Source organism: Thamnophis sirtalis, unplaced genomic scaffold (genome assembly GCF_051295495.1).
Source record: "Thamnophis sirtalis isolate CommonGarterSnake01/CBP01778 unplaced genomic scaffold, rThaSir2_p1.2 scaffold_4, whole genome shotgun sequence".
Lineage (NCBI taxonomy): Eukaryota > Metazoa > Chordata > Lepidosauria > Squamata > Natricidae > Thamnophis > Thamnophis sirtalis.
The window spans coordinates 69,580,421-69,603,703 of record NW_028261384.1 but is presented as its reverse complement, the minus strand read 5'-3'; the positions used below and the strand labels follow the sequence as shown (position 1 = coordinate 69,603,703).

Sequence of the window (23,283 nt, the reverse complement as noted above, 5' to 3'; positions counted from 1 at the left end):
GTATTTTATCCCGTGTCATCGAATGATCTCACCCAGCGGTTTCATGTAGATATTAAAGAGGAGGGGGGACAGGACCGAACCCTGCGGCACCCCATACGTTAGGGGCCTAGGGGTCGATCTCTGCCCTCCGACCAACACCGACTGTGACCTGTCCGAGAGGTAAGAGGAGAACCACCATAAAACAGTGCCTCCCACCCCCACCTCCCGCAGTCGTCGCAGAAGGATACCATGGTCGATGGTATCGAAAGTCGCAGAGAGGTCAAGGAGTACCAGGATGGAGGCATGACCTCCATCCCTGGCTCTCCAGAGATCATTGATCAATGCGACCAAAGCGGTTTCCGTGCTGTAGCCAGGCCTGAAACCCGACTGGAAGGGATCTAGATAATTGGTTTCTTCCAAGGACCGCTGGAGCTGAAAGGCCACCACCTTCTCAACAACCTTCCCCACAAAGGGGAGGTTGGAGACTGGACGATAGTTGTTTAGGACGGCCGGATCCAAAGATGGCTTCTTCAGGAGGGGTCTCACCACCGCCGCCTTTAATGCGGGGGGAAAGACCCCCTCCCGAAGGGAGGTGGCAACAACCGCCTGGATCCAGCCCCGTGTCACCTCCCTGCTGTTAACAACCAGCCAGGAGGGGCACGGGTCCAGTACACATGTGGAGGCACTTACAGCTCTCATGGCCTTGTCCACGTCCTCAGGGGTAACAGCCTGAAAATCAATCCAGTGATGTCCTACCAGATTATCCCTTGGTGCCTCAGCTGGTTCTGCAGGATTGGAGTCCAGGTCCGCCCCAAGCCGAGCAACTTTATCCGCGAGGAATTGGATGTAGTCCTCAGCTCTGCCTTGCAAAGGATCGCTCGTGTCCCTCCTATTTAGGAGGGAACGGGTTATCCTGAACAAGGCGGCTGGGCGCGACTCAGCGGAAGCAATCAGAGAGGCAATGTATGTTCTTTTTGTCGTCCTAATTGCCCGGATGTAAACTCTGATGCTGGATGTTAAAAGTGCTCGGTCTGACTCGGACTTACTGGATCTCCATCGTTGCTCTAGGCGTCTCTTTCGGCGCTTCATCTCCCGGAGTTCCTCAGTAAACCAAGGGGCCCTCCTGGATCCACTGCCTCGGAGCGGCCGTAAAGGCGCAATCCGGTTAAGAGCCTCTGTCGCTGCTGAATTCCAGGCAGCAACCAGAGTCTCCGCCGGACTGCGGGCGAGAGTATCAGGAATAACCCCAAGCTCCGTCTGAAAACCTGACGGGTCCATAAGTTGCCTGGGTTCCTCCTCCCTACAGTGGGGGTTTGGTCTCCGAAAGTCAAGCCTCAGTAGGTAGTGGTCCGACCATGACAGGGGTAAGATCTCACTACCCCTCAGACCAAGGTCACAACTCCACTGCTCCGAGAGAAATACGAGGTCGAGCATGTGACCCGCCGAGTGAGTTGGGCCCCGGATTACTTGGGTCAAGCCCATGGCTGTCATGGAAGCCATGAACTCCTGCGCTCCATCAGAGTGTTCACCGAGCGAAGGCAAATTGAAATCCCCCAGAACCATAAGCCTGGGGAACTCAATTGCCAGCCCGGCTACCGACTCGAGGAGCGAGGGGAGGGCTGCCGCAATGCTGTTGGGAGGCAGGTACGTTAACAGCAAGCCCACTTGACCCTTGAGGTCCAACTTCACCAGCAGGGACTCACACCTGACAAGCTCCGGAGCAGGGATCCTACGAGGTACTAGAGACTCTCGGATAACGATGGCCACACCCCCACCCCTTCCCTGGGCTCGCGGCTGATGAAGCACCTGAAAGCCCTTTGGGCACATCTCTACGAGGGGGACTCATCCCTCCGGGCCCAGCCAGGTTTCAGTAATACATGCCAGGTCTGCCCTCTTGTCTAAAATTAAGTTCCGAACGAGGGGAGCCTTATGAACTACAGACCTGGCATTTAGCGACAGCAGCCTGAGACCAGGTTCCTGATTACTCGCGCCATCTGGCCTTGGAGTGGGACTCATAGGGCCGGAAGGAGGGATCTCTGTAACGTAGCGAGCCCTCCTTCCCCAGTAATGGCCAGCCCTAAAGTCCCCGCCATATCTGCCCCTCCCTGTTAAGACCGTAATGCTCCGGCCCACTCCCGTGTCCTTAGTCCCCTCATCCACCCCCATGGCTCCCGCGTTCCCCGACAGGCCCTTCGAATCAGTCATCCTCTTACACAAACACTGCCACTCATCCATGCATTCCCCACATAGGTCAGTTAAAAACACAGAAAATACAGCAATAATGAGGTTAAAAAGTGGGTACAATCATCAATCAGATATACCATTCACACCAGGTTAATAAAAAGTGGGATCATTCACTCAATCGCATACATATCACATACACTCACCACACAAGTTAAAAGTTGCGCAACTGTGCAAAATTCGTACAAGGCTTGTACTAATATGAGAGAGGAAGTCTTAATATTCTTAGTCTTCTCCTCTGCAGAGTCCAGTAAAGAGGGCAAGGTCCAAAGGTCTGAAGTGATTGGAAGATTAGTGTCGGTTGGGGGGAGGTATGGAGTAGGCTCCCTGCCCACGTCTTCTTCATCCCTTGCTGTTTCTTTCTGCAAGGATTGAGTCTCAGTGAGGCCGGAAGTGGGTTCAAGAATCCCAGCTCACAGCAAAATGGTGGTCCTGAGGACGAAGGCAGGGGCGGGGATGGTCGGAAGGCAAAGTAAGCATGGATAGCAGCAGCAGCAGCAGCAGCAGCAGCGAGAGCTGAAAGGCCGGTCATGATGGTCAAAGGCCCAATGTGCAGCAGTCAGTTCACGGAAATAATCGTACCAACCCCCCTGGCAGTCTGAACCCAAAGCTGAAAAGAGCTACGTCCACGGTGGAGGGGGGGCGCCCCATTCAACAGCTGGGCCGCGGCGTTCTCAGAGGGGCCTCAGCGAGCCAGCGAGCCATCGGGCCAGCAGCAGCACAACAGCGGTTGCAGCAGTCGGGGCGGCAGTCGTAGCAGGGTCGGGCTCCCCCTAAAACAGCTGGGCCGCGGGGTCTTCCGAGCCGCTGGGCCGCGGTGTTCTTACAGTGGACTCAACGGGCCAGCAAGCCAGCAAACAGCGGTGGTCGCGGCAGCCAAAGCAGCAGTTGCGGGAAGATCAGGGCTCCCCTAGCAGCTCGGCCGCGGTGTCTTCCAAACAGCTGAGCTGCGGCGTTCTCAAGCCGGCATCAGCGAGCCAGTGGCACAGCGGCGGTCGCGGCAGCCAGGGCAGCAGTCACGGGAGGGTCGGGGCTCTCTCAGACCAGCTGGGCCGCAGCGCCTTCTGAGCGGCGTCGGCGTCTTTCACGAACGGCAGCCTTGGAGAGCAAAATCTCTCCAGTTCACTGCCAGCACCAGGTCCCCGAAAAATCACTCGTACCTTGGCCTCTCCCCAGCTCAATCTCTGAGCTCAATTTCTCCTCTTTACTGGCTGTTTCTTTTGTATGGAGCCGGAGCGGTGAGCTCGGTAGACATGTTCCTCCATTTACCCCCCTTTTTTATAGTATGTTTTAGCTCTAAAACATACTATAAAATATAGCATTGGATTTAATTACATTATATCAAAAGAAAGTGTTAAAGATATGTATTTGAAGCATACTCCAACGCAGCCTGAAACAGTGCCTTCTTCCTTTATTCTTTAAATAGTTAGATTAGATGCTTCTTTTTCTCTCCCCTTCCCCAAAATAACATAAACACTTTTGGTTTTTTTCTGGGACAGTATTGGTGGAAGATGGTAAGTGACCTCAGTTTCTACAGGAAAGGTCTATATTTTATGTTACAAATGTTATTAATATATGATACTCTAAGCTCCATTGAAGAGCCATCAGGTGGGTGAAGGCACCAGTTTAGAAACTGGGAGACAGTGAATTCTAGTCCTTCCTAGTTACAAAGCCAATAGGGTAACTTGGGTCAGACACTCACTTTCAACCCTAATAAGCAGACAATGGAAAACCACTTCTGAAAATCTTACCAAGAAATGACACAAGAATTAACAATGTCTTGAAGGTACACCTACACAAACAGCTCTATTGGACAATGAGAGTTTGGTAGAAAAAGAATACCAACTTGAGCTACCAAGTTAAAGAATATTTGGATTTGTGTAGTAAAATCAGTGCTCAGATGCATGTGGGGTGCTATCGCTATCTAACATTTTTTTCTGTTGTGATATATCATCATCATCATAGATTATTATATAAACAGTAACCCATATCAACCATTAGCACCAGTCAATGGTATTTGCGATGCATTTTGTAATGTTCAGTTGACTGAATTTCATGTTTAATGAATAAAGTAAATAATGATGATGATGTAAATAATTAATTAATAAGTAATTTGTACAATTTTGAAAGCATATATGCAAAAATGTAAAACAGTTCTAACAGCAAATGGGGAGAACATTGGTGAAGTCAACATCAGAAGAGAAACCTTCCAAGGGGACTCACTTTCACCACTACTGTTCAACATCACATTAATTCCACTGTCAATAATCCTATGAAACACAAAACTAGAATACCAAATCTCAAGTCAACATGGCAAGGTAAACCATCTATTATACATAGATGACTTAAAATGTATGAAAAAAGCCTCACTGAATTTTAATCAATACTAAGGTGATCAGATTTTAACATTGGTAAAGAGGGACACCATTGACCGGGGGGGGGGGGGTGTTCTTGATTAAAAATTTTAAAAAATTTGGGACTTTTTAGTTAATGCTATCTTCAATCCTCATGAAGGAATAATCCAATTGAATTGATTAGGAATAAGATGTTCTGATAGAATAAATGGTCTATGGTTCATTTATTTTTATTTTTATTATTTATTAGATTTTTATCCCACCTGTCTTATTTTTACAAATAACTGAAAGGCGGAAAACATAGCTAATCTTCCTTTTAATATTTTCCACATAACAACAACCCTGTGAGGTGGGTTGGGCTGAGAGAGAACAACTGGCCCAAAATCAGGACTCGAACTCATCTTCCCTTTGTGTGTAGGCCAGCCCTTTCCCCACTACACCAAAAGGTTCTCATTTAGTAGGAAGACAGGGAAGAGGTTTTTTTAGTGTAATGAGGGAAATGGGGGGGAAATTCGGCTTGAAGCAAGATTTCTGGGATAGGGTCTTTCTTTTTTGGGTTGGCTTTAATGTCCATCTCTTGGCATGTTGGGAGTTCTCCCCTGGGAAGGAAACTTTGACAGAAATATTATTTTTGCTCCACTAGAAAAGGCCAAAGTGAAAGGGAAAGGCCAAAGTGAGAGGGAAAGGCACTGATGGTGGAGGAAGATGAAAAGTGAACTTTAATCACATTTACTTTTCATCTTTCTTGCCTGCTTAATTATTTTTATTAGTTTATCAGAATATAAAAGACAAAAAATGAAAATAAGGGGAAATTAAGAGTGGAAAAAGGGAAAAAGGAGAAAGTGTGTGGTAAAGGGGAGAAAGTGGGGGGGAGGCATTGACTTCTAACTTTTTTAGCACAGTAGAAGATAATAACATTACAACCTCAACTTTTTACTTTTACACAATATTATATACTACCCAATTCTATAACAACAAACTATCTAATCAGGAAAACCAAAATCACAATTTCATTTTTTCCACCGCAAGCACAACATTTAAAAGTGGTTTCCACATGGAAACTAAAATAGATGTGTTCTTTTCTTTGAATAAAGCAATCAGTTTAACCATCCCTATTTTTCATCTTGCTGTGATAAATAACATATAATTCTGTTCACACCTATTAATCTTTATAGACTATCATCATTTATATTAAAAAGGGAAAAACCTTTTTTTACATCCATTTTAAAACTCTAAACTTTTCTTTAAAAATATTTAGCAAGAGGGAAAGGCAGAAGGAAAATGCCCCCTTTTTCCTGTGCCTCAGTTGCTAGGGGGAATGAAAGGACCAGGGTTCCCCCCCACACACACACACACTGAAAAGAACCCCTGAACAACTTTGTGCAGTGCACAGCTCCATTTCGGTGCCTTTTACTGCTCAGTTTGGTGCCATTTCCATCAAAGATTTGGAAAAGTTTCTTCTTCTTTCCTTATGCTATAATTTTGACTCTGAGAAGGGTTTGCTGTTCTTTCTGACCTTTAAAATGATACATTTCACTGACTCTTTCTCTGTGCTTGCCTTTAAGAAGCACTCCAAGTCAATCCAGAATGATGTAGATGTTAATACAAAGAACTGAGCAAATTAAAATGGTGAAATTAGTCCCAGGGAAGTATTTTTCAAAGAAACCTTGATAGTGATGAGGAGCTCCTCGCGCACCACCATTTTTCCCACACGAGTCGACCTCCAACCTCTGTGCCCCCCCCTCCGGGAAATCCAGGAAGGAACAGTTGCTACTCCTCTAGCCAAAGTATTTCCTGGAGCTCTATGGTACTGGGTCATCTTTTCTTATAAAAGGAAGTAAAAGGGGCGGGTGTGTGTGTTCCATTTTCTTGCTTTAACATTTTAATATCTTCAATGAAAATACTGAGACATAGAGAGGAGTTAGACAGAGTGTCTTTTGTTTTGCCCTGGTTAGGATTTCTTAAGCAAATCCACTGTGCTTTCAACATGAAGCCAAAATCGGGACTTTTTAAAAACCCTGCGGGATGCGGGACAAATTGTTAGAAATCATGACTGTCCCGCCAAAAGTGGGATCAATACTCAACACAGTTCAACTGTTCAGCAGCAACATCAGAATGAACTTTGGACTTGAAAAATGTGCTATATTATCCATGCAGTGAGGAAAAATGAAAAAAAAAATAGGAATAGAACTGGGAAATAGAATAGTGAAAGCATTAATAAAGGATGATGGTTACAAATACCTAGGCATATTGGAAGCAGATAACATCTTGAATGGAAAAGTCATAGAGTCAACGCAAAAGGAATACATCAGGAGGGATTGCAAAATATTAAAATCAAAGCTGAATGCTGGAAACATAATTAAAGCCATTAATACATGGGCAGTTCCAGTGATACGCTACTCAGCTGGAATCATCAACTAGACTCTGGTTGAACTGGAAAATGTGGACTGTAAAATGCACAAACTTTTGAATAAGTATCACACTTCACATCCACAAACTGACATCGACAGATTCTACCTGGCAAGAAAATAGGGGGCAGAGGGCTATTGCAAATCCATCAAACTGTAGAAGAAGAAAAATGAAGTTTGAATGATTATGTGAACCAAAGTACAGAAAAATTGCTGCAGGCTGTGAAAACAGAGAACATTATAAAAACAACAGAAACAAAGGCAGAATATAAGGAAAAACAGCTGGATGACAGATTAAATAGATGGAAAACCAAAGCTTTGCATGGACAGCACTTGAAAACATTGAAGGAAAATGTGATGACAACTTTACATGGACATGGCTTAAGATGGGAACTATTAAGAAAGAAACAGAAGGTTTAATACTGGCTCCTTAAGAACAAGCACTACAAACTAATGCCATTAAAGCAAAGATACAAAAATCCAGTGACAATCCAAACTGCTGACTTTGCACAACAAAGTCAAATGTTTCACACTTAATATGTGAATGCAGCAAAATTGTACAAACTGATTACAAAATCTAAAGATGACCGAGTTACTAAATTAATCCACTGGTCATTATGTAAAAAAAAACAAAAAACAACTTACCTATATCCGAAACATCATGGGAACATAAAGTGGAAAAAGTTGTCGAAATAAGAAGGTGACTTGTGGGACTTTTGAATACAGATGGATCGTCGTTTGGAACACAACACAGTTGTCAAAAACCGAAATGTACAATTTATTGATAATGCTTTACCAGGAGACCCCAGTTGAAGAAAAAGAACTGGAAAAAATAATGAGATATTGCGACCTAGCCATCAAAACTATGTGATTATGGCAGAAATATGTAACAGTAATACCCATTGCCATCAGGACATTTGGTACCCTGTCCAAGAATTTTATAAAATACATCAACAAATTGCAGCTTCCTGCAATAACACCAGTGGAACTGCAAAAAACTGTGCTATTTGTAACATCATACATTTTAAGAATAGAATAGAATAGAATAACAGAGTTGGAAGAGACCTTGGAGGTCTTCTAGTCCAACCCCCTGCTTAGGCAGGAAACCCTACACCACTTCAGACAAATACCGCAGTTATCCAACATCTTCTTAAAAATTTCCTGTGTTGGAGCATTCACAACTTCTGAAGGCAAGTTGTTCCATTGATAAATTGTTCTAACTGTCAGGAAATTTCTTCTTAATTCTATATTGCTTCTCTCCTTGATTAGTTTCCACCTACTGCTTCTTCTCCTGCCCTCGGGTGCTTTGAAGAATAGCTTGACTCCCTGTTCTTTGTGGCACCCCCTGAGATATTGGAACACTGTTATCATGTCTTCCCTAGTCCTTCTTTTCATCATGCTAGACATACCCAGTTCCTGCAACCGTTCTTCATATGTTTTAGCCTCCAGTCCCCTAATCATCTTTGTTGCTCTTCTCTGAACGCTTTCTAGAGTCTCAACATCTTTTAAGAAGGTACTTCGTTGATACCTAGGACACTTGCAGCAACCTGTATCAACCATTAGCACCAGTGAATGGTATTTGTGGCACATTTTAAATGTTCAGTTGACTGAGTTTCATGTTAATGAATAAAAGAAATAATAATAAAAACTTTATTATGGTCACAGACCAGCAATAGACAAGAATTATTACTGTTTACAATAGTGTTAAAAGATATTAATAATAGTAAGTAATAACATCTATAATAATAAAATACATGGTACCAAACAGTATAGCTCTTGCTCTTGGTTACATGATGGGAGAGCTGGTAAGTATGTGTGTAAATATAAATTCTCTAAAAATTGTTAGAGATATCTACAAAAAAGTAGTACAAGAAAACATCTTTAGTTCTGTAACCAAATTTTTCCTTATGGTCATTGCAGCTGCACAGAATTTTGCTACTGCACGTGTGGTAGTCGGGGTTGAGTCCCGGAGGAGATAGTCTACATAAAAATTGTCTGCCCTCCCTGGTAATCTCTCTAGTAAGGGGGGAAATATGCATTGACCTAAAAACTCTGTAAAAACTCACAGTGTAATAAAACATGTGTGATATCTTCGACTTCTTCTTTACCACATATTCGTTCAGCTATTGGGGTCTTAGTATATTACTCTGGAGGAGTGCTGAGGGGAGAATATTAAATCTGGCTCTGAAAAATGCTACTTTATGTTTCAGAAAAATCAGGTCCTTTAAATAGCTTGATAGTTCCCACACATCCTGTTTAATTCTGCTCTACTACGGGGAGGCAACCTATTTATTTCTGAATGGAACTCCATGTCTTTTATTCTATTAATAACTACTTGCTTAGCTTGGTCAAAGCCTAGGGATATGAAAAATACTGGGGAGAGCCCATAAGAGCCTGTTTCCAGGGAGAGGGGAAGTTATCAGTCAACACTAAAAGGGTCAGTCCCTTTGCAAAGAAATGAATTTTTACGTAACCATCAGCTTCCAGGCTCTTACCTGAATCTGAGGCATACCTGTCTCAATCCTTAACTGGGCATTTGGTGTTCCTTTGGGTGCAGCTAAAATGATTACAGGAATTTTGTTTGTATGATTTCTAGTGAGTTTTTCTTTGCAAAGATTCCTGCTTGTGCCTCATAAAGAATTTGCGCCAATTTTTTGGCCTGAAGGGTTTTAAGGCAGCAGGGACTAATTGTCCTCCGCCTGTATAGAAGAACTGAGTGCTGATTGCAATGTATAATCCAGGTGAGCCTTCCATATATCTTGTGAGTGGAAAACCACCCCAATGTATTTAAATATCCTCACCTGTTCTAAATTATGTCCTTCTATTTTCCAGGAGTATCTTTTAACGAAAACTAAATTTTTTGATTTGTCAAAATTAAGGACCAACTTATTCTGTCTGCAGTATCCTGATGTTGCTGTAATTGCTCTCATCAGCCCAATGGGCATTTGTGAGGTAATAGTAGCAGCATTGGCATATAAGAGTATAGGGATTTTACATTGTGCCATGTTAGGAGAATGTAGGCTAGGATTCTGCAAAAGATCTATCAAGGGGCTGATGTAAAAACCGTACTCTTTCTGTACCCTTACAAGGCTGGATGAAGTCCCTCGAGGATTACACCTCACTTTCAAGGTGGAATTAGCATAGAATTTTTGAATGAGATAGAGGAGGCATTTATCAATAATATTGAGTTTTAATTCTACCAGTGGGTGTTTCCGGATATTGAGTCGAAGGCCTGCTTAAAATCAAAGAAGGCTACAAAAAGAGAGGATTTTTCAAATATGTGTATTTGTGCAATACCAAGATATGATCCACTATTGATCTCCTTCTCTAAAATCCAGCTTGTTGATCTTTGATTATTAAATTAGCCAATCTTGAAGTTTATAATTTAGGTGTTTAGCATACAATTTACTAACAACACTCAGAAGGCTAATGGGTCTATAAATTGCCTGGGTCATTACTGTTACCCTTTTTATAAATGATTGCTAATCCCCAAACTCTTGGCAGTCAGCCCATTTTATCTATAAATATAAAAAGAGATGCTAATAGAGGTGCCCACCAAATGGCGTTCTTTTTAATTATTTTTGGCAGAACACTGTCAACACCTGGTGCCTTATTAGCCCTAAGGGATTCAATCAGCCAGGATACCTCTTCTGGTGTGACATGGGACCAGTTAAGGGTTAAGTCCAAACTAAATTGGCTCTTATTGGTTACATTGTCAGGTTCTGTATATAGCTCTCTAAAAGATTCTTCCTATGCATGAATTGGTACCTGGTTAGTTGGGAGTAGGGGAGATTTCCTCTAGTGATATACCAAAAAAGGGATGTATTTTTTTTCTTGACTGATGCAATTAATCTATGCCAAGACTCCTTCGGAGCTGCACTTTTCTTTTAAAAGAGTCTTAGATTGTGCCTTCAACTGCTTTAAAGAGTGAATATGATCAGAGGGGATATATTTAGTTTTTCTACACTCCTTGTTATATATCCTTTTCAGTTGAACACAGTCCCTATCAAGCCATTTTTTATTCTTTAAAGCCAGCTTTTTGGGGTGAGCCAGTGTTCCATTTGTAAGAACAGATTTCAAATTTGTAATTAAGGTTTCAAATCCCTCTAAATGCGATTGCTTCTTGCTTCTTAGGAGCAATGTATGTAATTCTATGGTTTCTGGAGCTAACATCCATTTAGTAACTTCATTTTTCTCGGTCAATTTGATTTTTACCTGAGTATTTTGACTCTCTAACCTGGGCAGGTAGATTAAGTTGGCCCTTCAAAATTTTTAGTGTAGTATAAGAGTAAGGGTTACTGGACCGTGATCGCTTTCCAATCATGAATCTATCTCCATCTTCCGTGAGAACTTCAAGAGATCACATAGTATCCAATAATTGACCGTGGATTGTCCTCCTGCTCCCCGATATGTATATTCTGCTGGATAATCACCACATGTGGAACCATTAAGGATACATAGGTCCAAACGGGCAATCATCTGTCTTGCACACAGATCCACCCAAATAGGTTTAGGATTTTTAAATTGTCTAGAATGCAGGGGTTTTCCTGGCACATTCTCATCGTAATATATCTTAAATTGATTAAATAATGCTTGATCATTTGTCCCATCCTAGTGTTTAAGTCCCCCCCCTATGATTATTGTTACTGTGGAGTGTTGGTCTGTGCAGACAAGAATAAAATTTTCTATATGATCCCAAATATTGTTGGTCATATTATTCTTATTAAGGGGAGGAATACAGATATTAAAAAGCAGACGTTCCACCTGTTTGGGTGAAAGTAAGGTAGACGCAACCCAAGGCTGTAAAGGTGGCAGTAATACACATATAAATTGCAGGGATGTATTAACTAGTGTCATGATACCCCCTTAAGATCTCCCACACACCTTACTTGGGGCAGCTGGGATAGAGTATGCCCAATAGCTATCTAGCTGTATCTCTGAAGTGGCCCAGGTTTCCTGTAAGAAAAGGATGTCAAATTGTGATATATAATCAACAAGTTGGTCTTTTATTGGGACAGTCCAGCCTGCTATATTCCAAGGTAAAAGCGAGAGAGGGTCATGATTTGATGCTCATTAGGAGATATGATTTATACAAAAGGAAGTTGTGGGATTGTTACATTGGGTTGAGAAGTTGTCACAGTCAAAATTGACCTTCTCTAAAAGGAGAGGAGTCTCATCTAAGTCTTGAGTAGATTCCTGCGGAACTTGTTCAGAGTGAGAGGCTTTACCACCAGCTAACAGAGCTTGCCTTTCAGGTACCTCCTCCGGAGGTGTAGGACAAGGAGTTATTAGGTCATGTTACAATTGACTTCGAGTTGATGGCACTGACATGGGTTCTCTCTCAATGGTTTGGTGGCTGAAGATATCATAGGATATTCAACTAAGGATGATAGCATCTCCATATCTACCAGGAGCTCTATTGGCCCCAGTAGATCTTGGCTTCTGTTTCCCATGATCTCATTTTCATGCAATCCCTTGCTCTCTGGAGGAGAAGTAAAAGCTCAATTAATGGGGACACAAGATCTATAAGCAGCTCAGCTGTGTCCATTGTGACCAACAAGAATGTCTTTAAATTTTCTAACTTAAATAGTATGTTGTCCTGTTCTTTCTTTGTTAGGGAGCCGAAAGCATTAATGAGGCCGGCTTCTGTGTTATTAAATACATCTTCACTGAGTAAGGCTGATTGACTCCCCTTCTCATTCCCTTGGTTTCCAAGATTGAAAGTGAGGGAGAAACAGCAACCTTGGTAGCTCACTTGTTAACAATTAGGGGCTTAATCATTTCCTTACAAAAGACTCTAATGGGGAAGTTGTGAAAAGAGGCTAATGTGCCTTTATCTTAGATAGCATTAGAGGTGGACTTCTTGAAGGATAGAAGTATCCGCTTCCGGTTTGGAGCCTCAGAGAGCCACTCCCCTGCACATAGATTAATCTGCTCCCATTGTCAGTGTAGAAGCTGGCTTAAGGAATTTAGTATTGCACTCTTGGTATTCCAGCGTCCATAGTTAAGTCTGTTCATATGGATTCTAAGAGCAATCTATTGTATTTGCAGTGTACGATGTAATTGGAGGGGAGATAATTTACTGGTTTCCAAGGAACCTTCTCTATTAATACTTCCCTCTCTAACTGCCTCATCAGGAGAAAGCCAGTTTTTCTGGGAAGGCTGCCCCTTTTTAGCAGGTTCTTTAACTGTTTCTTTGTCTCTTTGCTTCGTGCCTGCAAACTTAACTAGAGTGTGAGATTTAACACAGTCTGCTGTAAGGTCTTTGGTGAGAATGCAAGGACATAGATCTTGTGTTTGTAGAAAAACAGCTATATCTTTTCTGAAGGTGTCCAAATCATGTTGTATGGTTATTAGTTGCTCAAATATTGAAACAACAATTTGTACTGTGAGAAGGCATTGCCTTGCCATAAACTCAGTTGTATTTTCCCATAGTAATCTCTCAGTGCTCTGAATTAACTTTGTTCTTAGCTTTTTTTAGCCTATATTTCTGATTCCATTCCGCATGTAACTGGGCTAGCTGTTTGCAAAAATAACTGACTGTCATTTTACTCCCCCTACAAATACGGGAAAATCTAATAATAGCTGTTGTTTTGTCAAGTCTCTTTGGAAGTTCCATTCTAATATTTCAGATTTATTAGCGATGGGGGGGGGGGGGTTAGTTTAACTTACGGTTCTCTTTCTGGCAAAATGCTCCTCAATTCTTGGCTGTTTTGCAGAATTCAAGGTGGGGATAGATCCCAGGCTGGCTATCCCTGGCTATAGCAAAAGTCAGCACTTAATGAAGTTCTCCAGTTTGCTACTTGTGTTGTATAAAATGGCCCTTGAGATGCTCTCCTAAGAAGAGTGGATACTTGACCAAGCTTGCAGCAGTTCTAAGTATTTAATGCAAGGATAAGGCATGTGTTTATCTGTTCTGCCTTCTGCCAGTTTCATAGATAATGTGAACTACTTTAGTTGTAAATCATTTGGGGTTTATGAGAGTTATTACAGTAAAGCTCAAACAGAGCAAAATGGCAATTATGAGGCAGCAGTGATTTAATCACATACTTAACATGATTTAAGAATTTGGCATATAAATACTTCAATATGCAATCTGAATTTTGTTGTGTATGTATAGACATAGCTGGAAGATTTCACTCCAGTTCACACTAGGCTCGGGAAAATACTTTGAATCTATTGGCTAACAGCTGACAGCCCTCTATAAAGAATGCTGCCAGCCTATAGCCCTTGCCTTTCGCTAGTATGTTGCTGTTAGGTTTCTTAATAAACATAAACTGTTACAATTGCCGGCTTCGATTCCATTCTTCCCTCAAGATCTTCGCCGAAGATTCTTCACCCAAGACATAAGGCCTTCCATCCAGGGGCATGCTACATACATTGCTCAGGTTAAATTCATAACTTTTAGTAATAGTGGCTTTTATTTTTATTGCAATTGTTTCATGCCAGCTTTATTGTGCAGATATATGGACCTGTGGAAGATTGAGTCAGGATTTTAATTTTATTCTCCCCTCAAAAAACAATCCTATCCTCTTTTACATATTTACCAGTTCAAATTATGTTTAATAAAATTAATGTTTATGCACTGTTTTTTCTTATTTAATCTTAACCAAGCCTCAGTATATTCTTTTTTAAATATTTTTTTTATTTTTTTATTTTCGAAACAAACACAATACAAAGAATTCTCCTTCTTTACATACTGTAAAAAGTGTATCAGTTGGTTACAAAAGACTTTCGTGCATCTCTTCCACAGTCATCAACCATAATTCATATTAACTCAAATATTTTAACTCAGATATTTATACATATTACCATCATCATATCTCCATTTTCATTTGACTATAATTGTTTTAACGTCCCTTATCATAAAATATACCAAGATTTAAAACATAACCACATACTGGCATTTCATTTGCTATTTCTAAAATCCTCCAATAACACTGAATCCTTATGGCCTTTTCTAGCTAAACATCCATAATATTTAGTAACAAAAAATTCTAATCCTCCTTTCCAAATTACTCTTTACAATTTACATCCAGTTTCCTTATGTTGTATACATACATAAATACACACACACACACACACACACACACTATCATTATCCCTCCTTTATTTGACTGTATCCTGTATCATAATATTTTCCCCCTAATAATCAAAACTTAATTAAATTTAACTTAATTTTTTAATTTCTAATCTTCCTTTCATGGGTACCATTCAATATTCATATCCAATTGTTACTTATCCTAATAATACATATGTATACATTAATATCATTATCAATTATTTATTTGGCTATATCTATTGTCACTAAATTTCACTAAGTTTAACTAGTTTTTAATTATACACTTCCATCTATCAATCTGTATCTTTCCAGTAGCAAAACAGTCTCATGTCTTCTGCCATTTGTGGTATCAGTCCTCTAATCATCTCCTTAATCAAATTTGTATGGACTCCTCTTAGCAACCCATTGCTTATTAAGTCTCTCATGTAATTTTGATGCCCTTCGTCTGTTTCCTTAATCAGCTTGTCTTTAATTGTCAGTAGTGTTATCAATGATGTTGCTAATAAAAATTTTCTCTTTAAATCCATAAATTCTTTTGTTTTTTTCTTCTTCTGTATCTTGCCGTCTGGGGTAGAGTTCCCCTCCATTTAATTCCTCTTTCCATTTCCAGACACAAACTAATCACCAGAGATATCGGCAGATTTAATTTCTTTATGGTTATTTTCCTCTTCGGTTTTTAGGATCTAACTTCCACTTTTTCCACTTGATAAACATCTCCAACTTCTTCATCATATTTTATGTTGGATGCTCTAGGTTTTCCAACTTCTTCTCCATCCTCTCAAATATGTTTGATAATTTCTGAATTTCTAACAATATCTTTTGCAGGCTTAAAGTTTCTTTCTGCTGTTGAAATTGTGCCATTATCTCCAGCTGACAAACACTGCTGCTCTGACTTGGAAGATTTTTACAAGATTAAGCATAAATTCACAATGAGGTCTTATTTTCACTTTTCTCTGATTAAAGATATACTTCAAAGGAACATCTGTAGGCTTTTATTCTTATCACTCTCTATAAACAAACCTTGAACCGTGAGACCTTGAAGTGCCAAGCCAGAATAATCAGTGAGGAAAGTAAAAGTGTTTTGTTTCCAATACACAATCCTCCAGCCTCCGAGTAGCAGTGTTTTTCTTTCCCTCTGTTGTTACAATTTTCCTTGTTTCCTTTTGTATCTTTTTTAAATTCCAAGTTTTAAAAAAATCAAATTCTTGAATGAGCTAGAGAAGAAAAGGGGGAAAATACCCGCAGTAATGAAGAAGGAGAATTTTAGTCCACAGGTTACAAAGAATAATAATAAAAGAGAATAATAGAAGAAAACTTAATCCATTCACTTTAAAAGGCTTGCATAAATTCCATCCATTAACATAGCATTTAAAAAGTAAGATAACCCACTGTCCAAAACCATTCAAAGCTTAATTCCGCCACTTATTTCTTCTGTTCTCAAATTTAAATTAACTTTAAGTTTTTTATAGGCAGTCTCTTTTAAAATGGTAAAAATTCCTCACCAGCTGGAAATACTTTCTCTTTCTGTATCCTTCCATTTTGGAGCCTCCTAATGGCTGGATTTTTTCACTGACTTGAAGAACTTCCCTTGGATCGATCAGGGACTTTGCAATGTCCCTGAGATCAGCAAGACGTATTTTTCCTGTTCACCACTTCTGCGGCACAGTTTAGGTCTGATTGGACCACCCATTGGCAAAAGTATTGGCTGCGGTCTCGGAACATCAAGACTGCACATCCGTATCGTCGTGACGTTGGCTCCTCCCTCCCAAGCCTCAGTATATTCTTAAAGTTTTTCTCAGGATCGTATCAGTCAATTTGACCTTTTCAGTCTCTTTTTTGAGGGAAAAAGGTGCTTCTTATCAATGTTCCCTCTAAGCTGCGTGGCCTCACACGTGGCAACAAAACACCACGCAGCTGTTTCCAACTGCCGCACAGTGGTTTTTGTGAAATGCCTTCCACCATAATAGGCGAGGAGAGCCAGCCTGGAGACAGCAATCAGTTCTAGGTCCACAAGGCAGAAAGTAAGTAGCTCAGAGAAGGGGTGTGGGGGTTGGGAGAAGGCATGGGATGGGCTACCAGCAGCGGCTGCTCAGATTTGCCAGAGAGGGAGGGAAGGAGGGAGGGAGGGAGAGAGAGAGAGAGAGAAAGAGAGAGAGAGAGAGTATCTCTCCTTCCTTCAGCCCAACACTCTTGCTGGCATCCCGGAAGGAATGACCCGGATTGGCTCCCGCTTCATCTCTCCTGCTTCGTCTCTCCTGCCTCTTTGCTTCTCCATTCGGTCTTTGGGTGGCAGATCAAAAGCGGAAGCCAATCCGAGAGAGAGAGAGAGAGAGAGAGTTAGTTAGTTAGTTAGTTGGTGGGCAGACTTAGAACTTTGTTAAGTTTGTTTCTCTGTGTGTTGTGCATATATACATGTCTCCATGGGTGCAATTGTGCAAGCATTTTTTTCCTCTTTAAAAGAATTTTTGGATTTCTCCTCACCAAACCTTTAAGACTGAATGAGTTAGAGTTGAAATATAAAGAGATTGTCAATTGCCATACTGTTAGATTGGTAGGCAATTATGGACTATCTTGATTATATCCTTCTTAGAAAGAATATGCGACTGTATGGTTGAGAAAAAGACCAAACTTCATTCTATGGAAACCAAGCAAAGTTCATATGGAAGGTTTCTTTCTACTATGGGCTTCTTGGGTCAACAGTGAATATCAGTTATCAAAAATGTAGGTAAAAAGTTAAGCAGGCAATAGGCAATTACAAAAAGGGAAGCCAACTTTCTGAATTCTGTTTCTTTGACTTAGTGACTTATAAATAGTAGACTAATGTTCTGAAAAAGTCACCTAAATTTCTATATATTTTAAATAGCTGTAAAGCTATGCTGAAAAAGTTGTTCTCAAGGTATTGTGATAAATTCAATAAAAAGAAGGAAATTCTTGATGAACTTGAGGAGGAATGAGAGTATTGGATAGTAAATGGACAAATAAAATTACCAATCAAAGAGAATATTTGCACCTCAGGGTTGAAATGAGATGTTCTCTCTTCCTCTTTCCTCTTCCTCTCTTCTCTATCTGTCTCTCTCATCCTCTTTGTCTTTGTCTTTGTCTCTCTTCTCTTTCTCTTTCCTTTCCATTCTTCTGTCACTTTCTCTCTCCTTGAGGCCATGAGAGCTGTGAGTGCCTCCACATGCGTACTGGACCCGTGCCCCTCCTGGCTGGTTGTTAACAGCAGGGAGGTGACACGGGGCTGGATCCAGGCGGTTGTTACCGCCTCCCTTTGGGAGGGGGTCTTTCCCCCCGCACTTAAAGCGGCGGTGGTGAGACCCCTCCTGAAGAAACCATCTCTGGATCCAGCCGTCCTTAACAATTACTGTCCAGTCTCCAACCTCCCCTTTATGGGGAAGGTTGTTGAGAAGGTGGTGGCCTTTCAGCTCCAGCGGGCCTTGGAGGAAGCTAGCTATCTTGACCCATTCCAGTCCGGCTTCAGGCCTGGCTACAGCACAGAAACCGCTTTGGTCGCATTGACTGATGACCTCTGGAGAGCCAGGGATGGAGGCCATGCCTCCATTCTAGTTCTCCTTGACCTCTCAGCGGCTTTCGATACCATCGACCATGGTATCCTTCTGCGACGACTGCGAGAGGTGGGGGTGGGAGGCACTCTTTTGCAGTGGTTCTCCTCTTACCTCTCGGACAGGTCGCAGTCGGTGTTAGTTGGGGGCAGAGATCGAACCCTAGGCCCCTAACATATGTAACCCGCCCCAATGGTATGAATGTTGTGTTTTAATGATGTATTGTTCTATTTGTTAAAAGTTTGTCTCCCCCCTCCCTTTTTAAGTTGTAAGCCGCCCTGAGTCCCCCCAGGGAAAAGGGCGGCATATAAATAAACTTAAAACAAACAAACAAAAACAAAACCTTCTCCCTTCTCTCTCCCCTTATCTCTTTTTATCTCATCCTTTCTCTTTGTGTCTCTTTCTCTCTCCATCTTTCCCACTCTTCTGTCACTTTCTCTCTCCTTCTCTGTCTCTTTCTGTCTCTCTTCCCTCTTTTTTCTTCCTCTCTTCCTCCCTCCTACTTTTTTATCACTTTCTCTGTCCCAACCTGTCCCCATACTTATCTTCGACTGATCATGTTTGCAATAATTTACCTTCTTTTCTAAATAGACACAGTCCCTTACCGGATCCCTCACTCACTCAAACACACACACACACACACACACACACACACACACTCATGCACAAAACCATTTTTCTCCATTCCAATTCAGATCCTATAAATCAATAGCTCTGTGAAACATCTGTGAAAAAAATTCAGGTGCTCAGACATGAACATGTGCCGCTCAAACACTATACTTTTCCGCACACACTGAAAAAAAATTAGAGGGAACATTGCTTCTTATACTCCAAAAAATATGGTATATAAGTCAACAAATTCAGTTTTCATGCTTTTCTGACTTTGGGGTGTCTGTCCCAGTGATCCATTCATTACATTCCAGATATGATTTCCAAAAGCAAATTAAACCCTAGATTTAGAACACGTATGTATGTATGTATGTATGTATGTATGTATGTATGTATGTATATATATATATAGTCACAACCCCTGGTAAGCCCCAATTATGGGAGGAAGCTAACTGCTTCCATCATCTGTCAATTGGCTCGTCACAAGAGTCCATCACGACAGAAACCAAATATTTTTACTGTTGCCTTTGTTATATTTGTGTTTTTTATTCAAATTATATATATATATATATATATATATATATATATATATATATGTTTGTGTGTGTGTGTGTGTGTGTGTGTGTGTATATATATATATATATAAAGTCACAACCCCTGGTATGCCCAAATATGGGAGGAAGGTCACACTTCCACTCTCTGTCTTCGGCTCGTCACAAGAGATCTATACTAGTCTCCCTTTATTTATTTATCAGCATAAATATAACAAATGTAACAAAAAGGCAACAGTAAAAAATATTGGGTTTCTGTCTGGATGGTCTCTTGTGACGAGCCGAAGACAGAGAGTGGAAGTGTGACCTTCCTCCCATATTTGGGCATACCAGGGGTTGTGACTTTAAATATATACCTCTCACCCTGGCTGGCTGATAAGGAGTCTGTAGCTCAATGGTTAACACATCTGCCTAAGAGGCAATAGAGCACAGGTTCGATTCCCAGCATGGGTATGGCTAGCTGATGAGAGCTAAATAGCTTGAAATAGATCTATACTAGTCTCCCTTTATTTATTTATCAGCATAAATATAACAAATATATATATATATATATATATATATATATATATATATATATATATATATATATATATATATATATATATATATATATATATATATATATATATATATATATATATATATATATATATATAAATAATTTGAATGGCTTATATGGCCAGTGATATAATGGAATATGTCTTGTGAAAAAATGAAAAAGTATTCAGCAAAATATATGTACTCTGGGCAACCTGGCAAAACATAAACACTTCATTTTTTTTTTTTTATTTTTTTATTTTTATTTTTTTTAAATTTATTTTATTTTATCAATTTCATATATACATTCACAATTATATGATCTCATAGCTGTTATTAATAATATGTATTTATAACAATTTTTCCCTACTGTTGACAATATACTTGAAGATTGCTTTTTTATCATCCCATAGATCCATCTTATCTTACAACGGTCCTACTTCTTCTTCCCTCCCTCCCTCTTTCCTTCCCTCGTTTCTTCTCTCCTACTCCCCTTCCTTCCCTCCCTCCTTCTCTCCTTCCCTCCTTCCTTCCCCCCTTTCTTTTCTCCTTCTCTCCTTCCTTTCCCCCTTCCTTCATTTTGTAGTAAAGCTGTTCTTAGCACCACTTCAGTCTATAGGAAGCAGTATAAATCCTTGAATCTTTTATGGTAGCTGAGACACATTTTCACAAACATATTCCTGCCCTAAAAGAACTAAGTAAGACCACAGATTTATATATTGCATTTTTCTCTCATCTGAAATCCCCACAAACCCAGTGGGGAAGAGTTCATTTATATAGTTTTTTCATTTATAGCCTATAGTGGAGCAGGGCAATAAAAATGTATTTTGTGGTAAATTATTTGTTTTAATAACTCTCAGTATGCAGTTATTCTGCAGTTGATAAATTATGTATTTTAATGCTGTAATGAAGTTTAACATATGACCATAAATGTAATATCATAAACATAGCATAGGATTTGGGTGCATTGTTTTTTAATTATCTCACTTTTTGCTGTTTCTACAAACTGTTAATTTTAGATTGTTATATTAATATTTGAATATGTCTTAAAAATCAGTTATTTTATTTATATATATATATATATATATATATATATATATATATATATATATATATATATATATATATATATATATATATATATATATATATGGTTACATATATGTATATAGCTACATAGACATGCAGTTGAATCATGTGAATGTATCTGGAAAGATGATAGATATATATTATGAAATGTGATTATATATTTAGTATTGTTTTAAACTAATAATTATTGAACCTTTCTTCAAATATATTAATTAATTGATAAGAGTTTAAATTAAGTTTCATTTTCTTTTTTCTCTCTCTGTTTCCCTGATATCTTATTTATTAAATGTTCTGTTTTTGATAAGACCCAAAATGCTATTCAGCTCCATGAGAGGATTCAATCTTCTAGTATGGATGCCAAGTTGGAAGCACTGAAAGATTTAGCCAGTTACTCACGTGATGTAACATTTGCCCAAGAATTTATCAATCTAGATGGGATTTCACTCTTAACACAGATGGTTGAAAGTGGCACTGAGTAAGTATTCTGTTGTAATTCTATTACCATTTTTATACATTTTTCATAGTTAACTTAAGTTAACCTTTGCAAATTACATTCACTGGACCATATTTTGAAAAAATAAGTGATGTGATCCCTCATTCTGTTGAAATTGATGAGATATCTAAGTGAAATATGTTAAAAAGAAACAGTTTCTTTAGTGAAATTTAAGAAAATTGATTTATCAAGAAACCAAGATCAATAGAGTTGGAAAGGACCTTGGAGGTCTTCTAATCCAATCCCTAGCTCAAACAAGAGACCATATGTCATTCTGGACAAAGAGCTGTCCAACGTCTTCTTAAAAATTTCCAGAGACAGAGCATCTACAACTTCTGGAGGCAAGTTGTTCCACTGATTAATTGTTCTCATTGTCAGGAAATTTATCCTTATTTCCAGGTCGGTTTGCTCCTTGATTAGTTTACATCCATTGCTTCTTGTCATACCTCTGGAGAATAGAAATTGACCCAGGTGCTTTGGAGAATAGAAATTGACCCTGTTCTAATATTTGAGGAGCTCAATAGAAATTGAGCCCCTCAAATATTGGAGGATGATGCCATCTCACTCTTAATCCTTTTCATTAAACTACACATTTCTGTACATCTGAAAAAATGAGACTACACTACAGATTTTTGATATCCTGTTTTCCCAAAAGCAATCTTATTTATGATTATAACCTACCTTAGAAAATCATGACATTGAGCCTAACGGAAATCCAAAATTTCTATCAGTAAAGTCATGTAGCTTTCTTGACTATAGATTAGATGCTAATGAAGCTGACCTTAGTAACCTTTAAAATAACTGAGACTTTATTGCATTGAAATCAACCAAAGTTGTGGCTAACATAATCTGAACCCAGTCTCAAAGTTTATTTTCGTAATCTAGAGAACTAAATATTAGATGATCCTAGAAGAGCCCAAACCCTGTGAAAACTGTGTAGTTTTCTGATAAGAAGACAATATCCAAATAGTGAGTTTTATGAAATGATGTGATGGATAAGTCTGTTGAAAATGTTACTGCTGGGATGAAATTTATTCTGCATGATTTCTGCTTTAGAGCTGAATAATTTAATCAAATTGATATGGATTAAATTAACTGCCCTCTAGGTTGGCTTGACTTGAGAAAAATTAATTTAACAAGGGAACAACCAATTTCCCTTTGGGAAGCAATTTCTTAAATACATTGTGACATACTAGTATTGTTTTATACATCACACACAATTTGAAAATCTTAGATTATGCATTAAGAAATAGAAAACTATATGCAAATTGAAATAATTCTGTTTATTTATTTCATTTAGACTGCAATGTCTAGAGATTTTTTGTAATGTGTAGTTACAATTTTTACATATTCCAATTAATAGAATCCACATTATGAAGACAAAAAAGATAATATAA

General features: G+C 39.6%; 1 protein-coding gene across 6 annotated transcripts in view; it reads left to right on the top strand.

Annotated features, from left to right (window-relative positions):
- Positions 1–23,283, top strand: part of ELMO1 (engulfment and cell motility 1) — a 562,024-nt gene that overhangs the window by 166,022 nt on the left and 372,719 nt on the right. For all 6 annotated transcript variants that reach the window (XR_015696387.1, XM_087713089.1, XM_087713086.1 and 3 more), the window contains one exon: positions 21,699–21,868. Coding sequence is in view for 5 of the 6 variants with exons in the window: in XM_087713089.1 (XP_087569215.1) it covers positions 21,699–21,868 (170 nt within the window). In the remaining variant the exon portion in view is untranslated. The remainder of the gene's footprint in view (positions 1–21,698; positions 21,869–23,283) is intronic.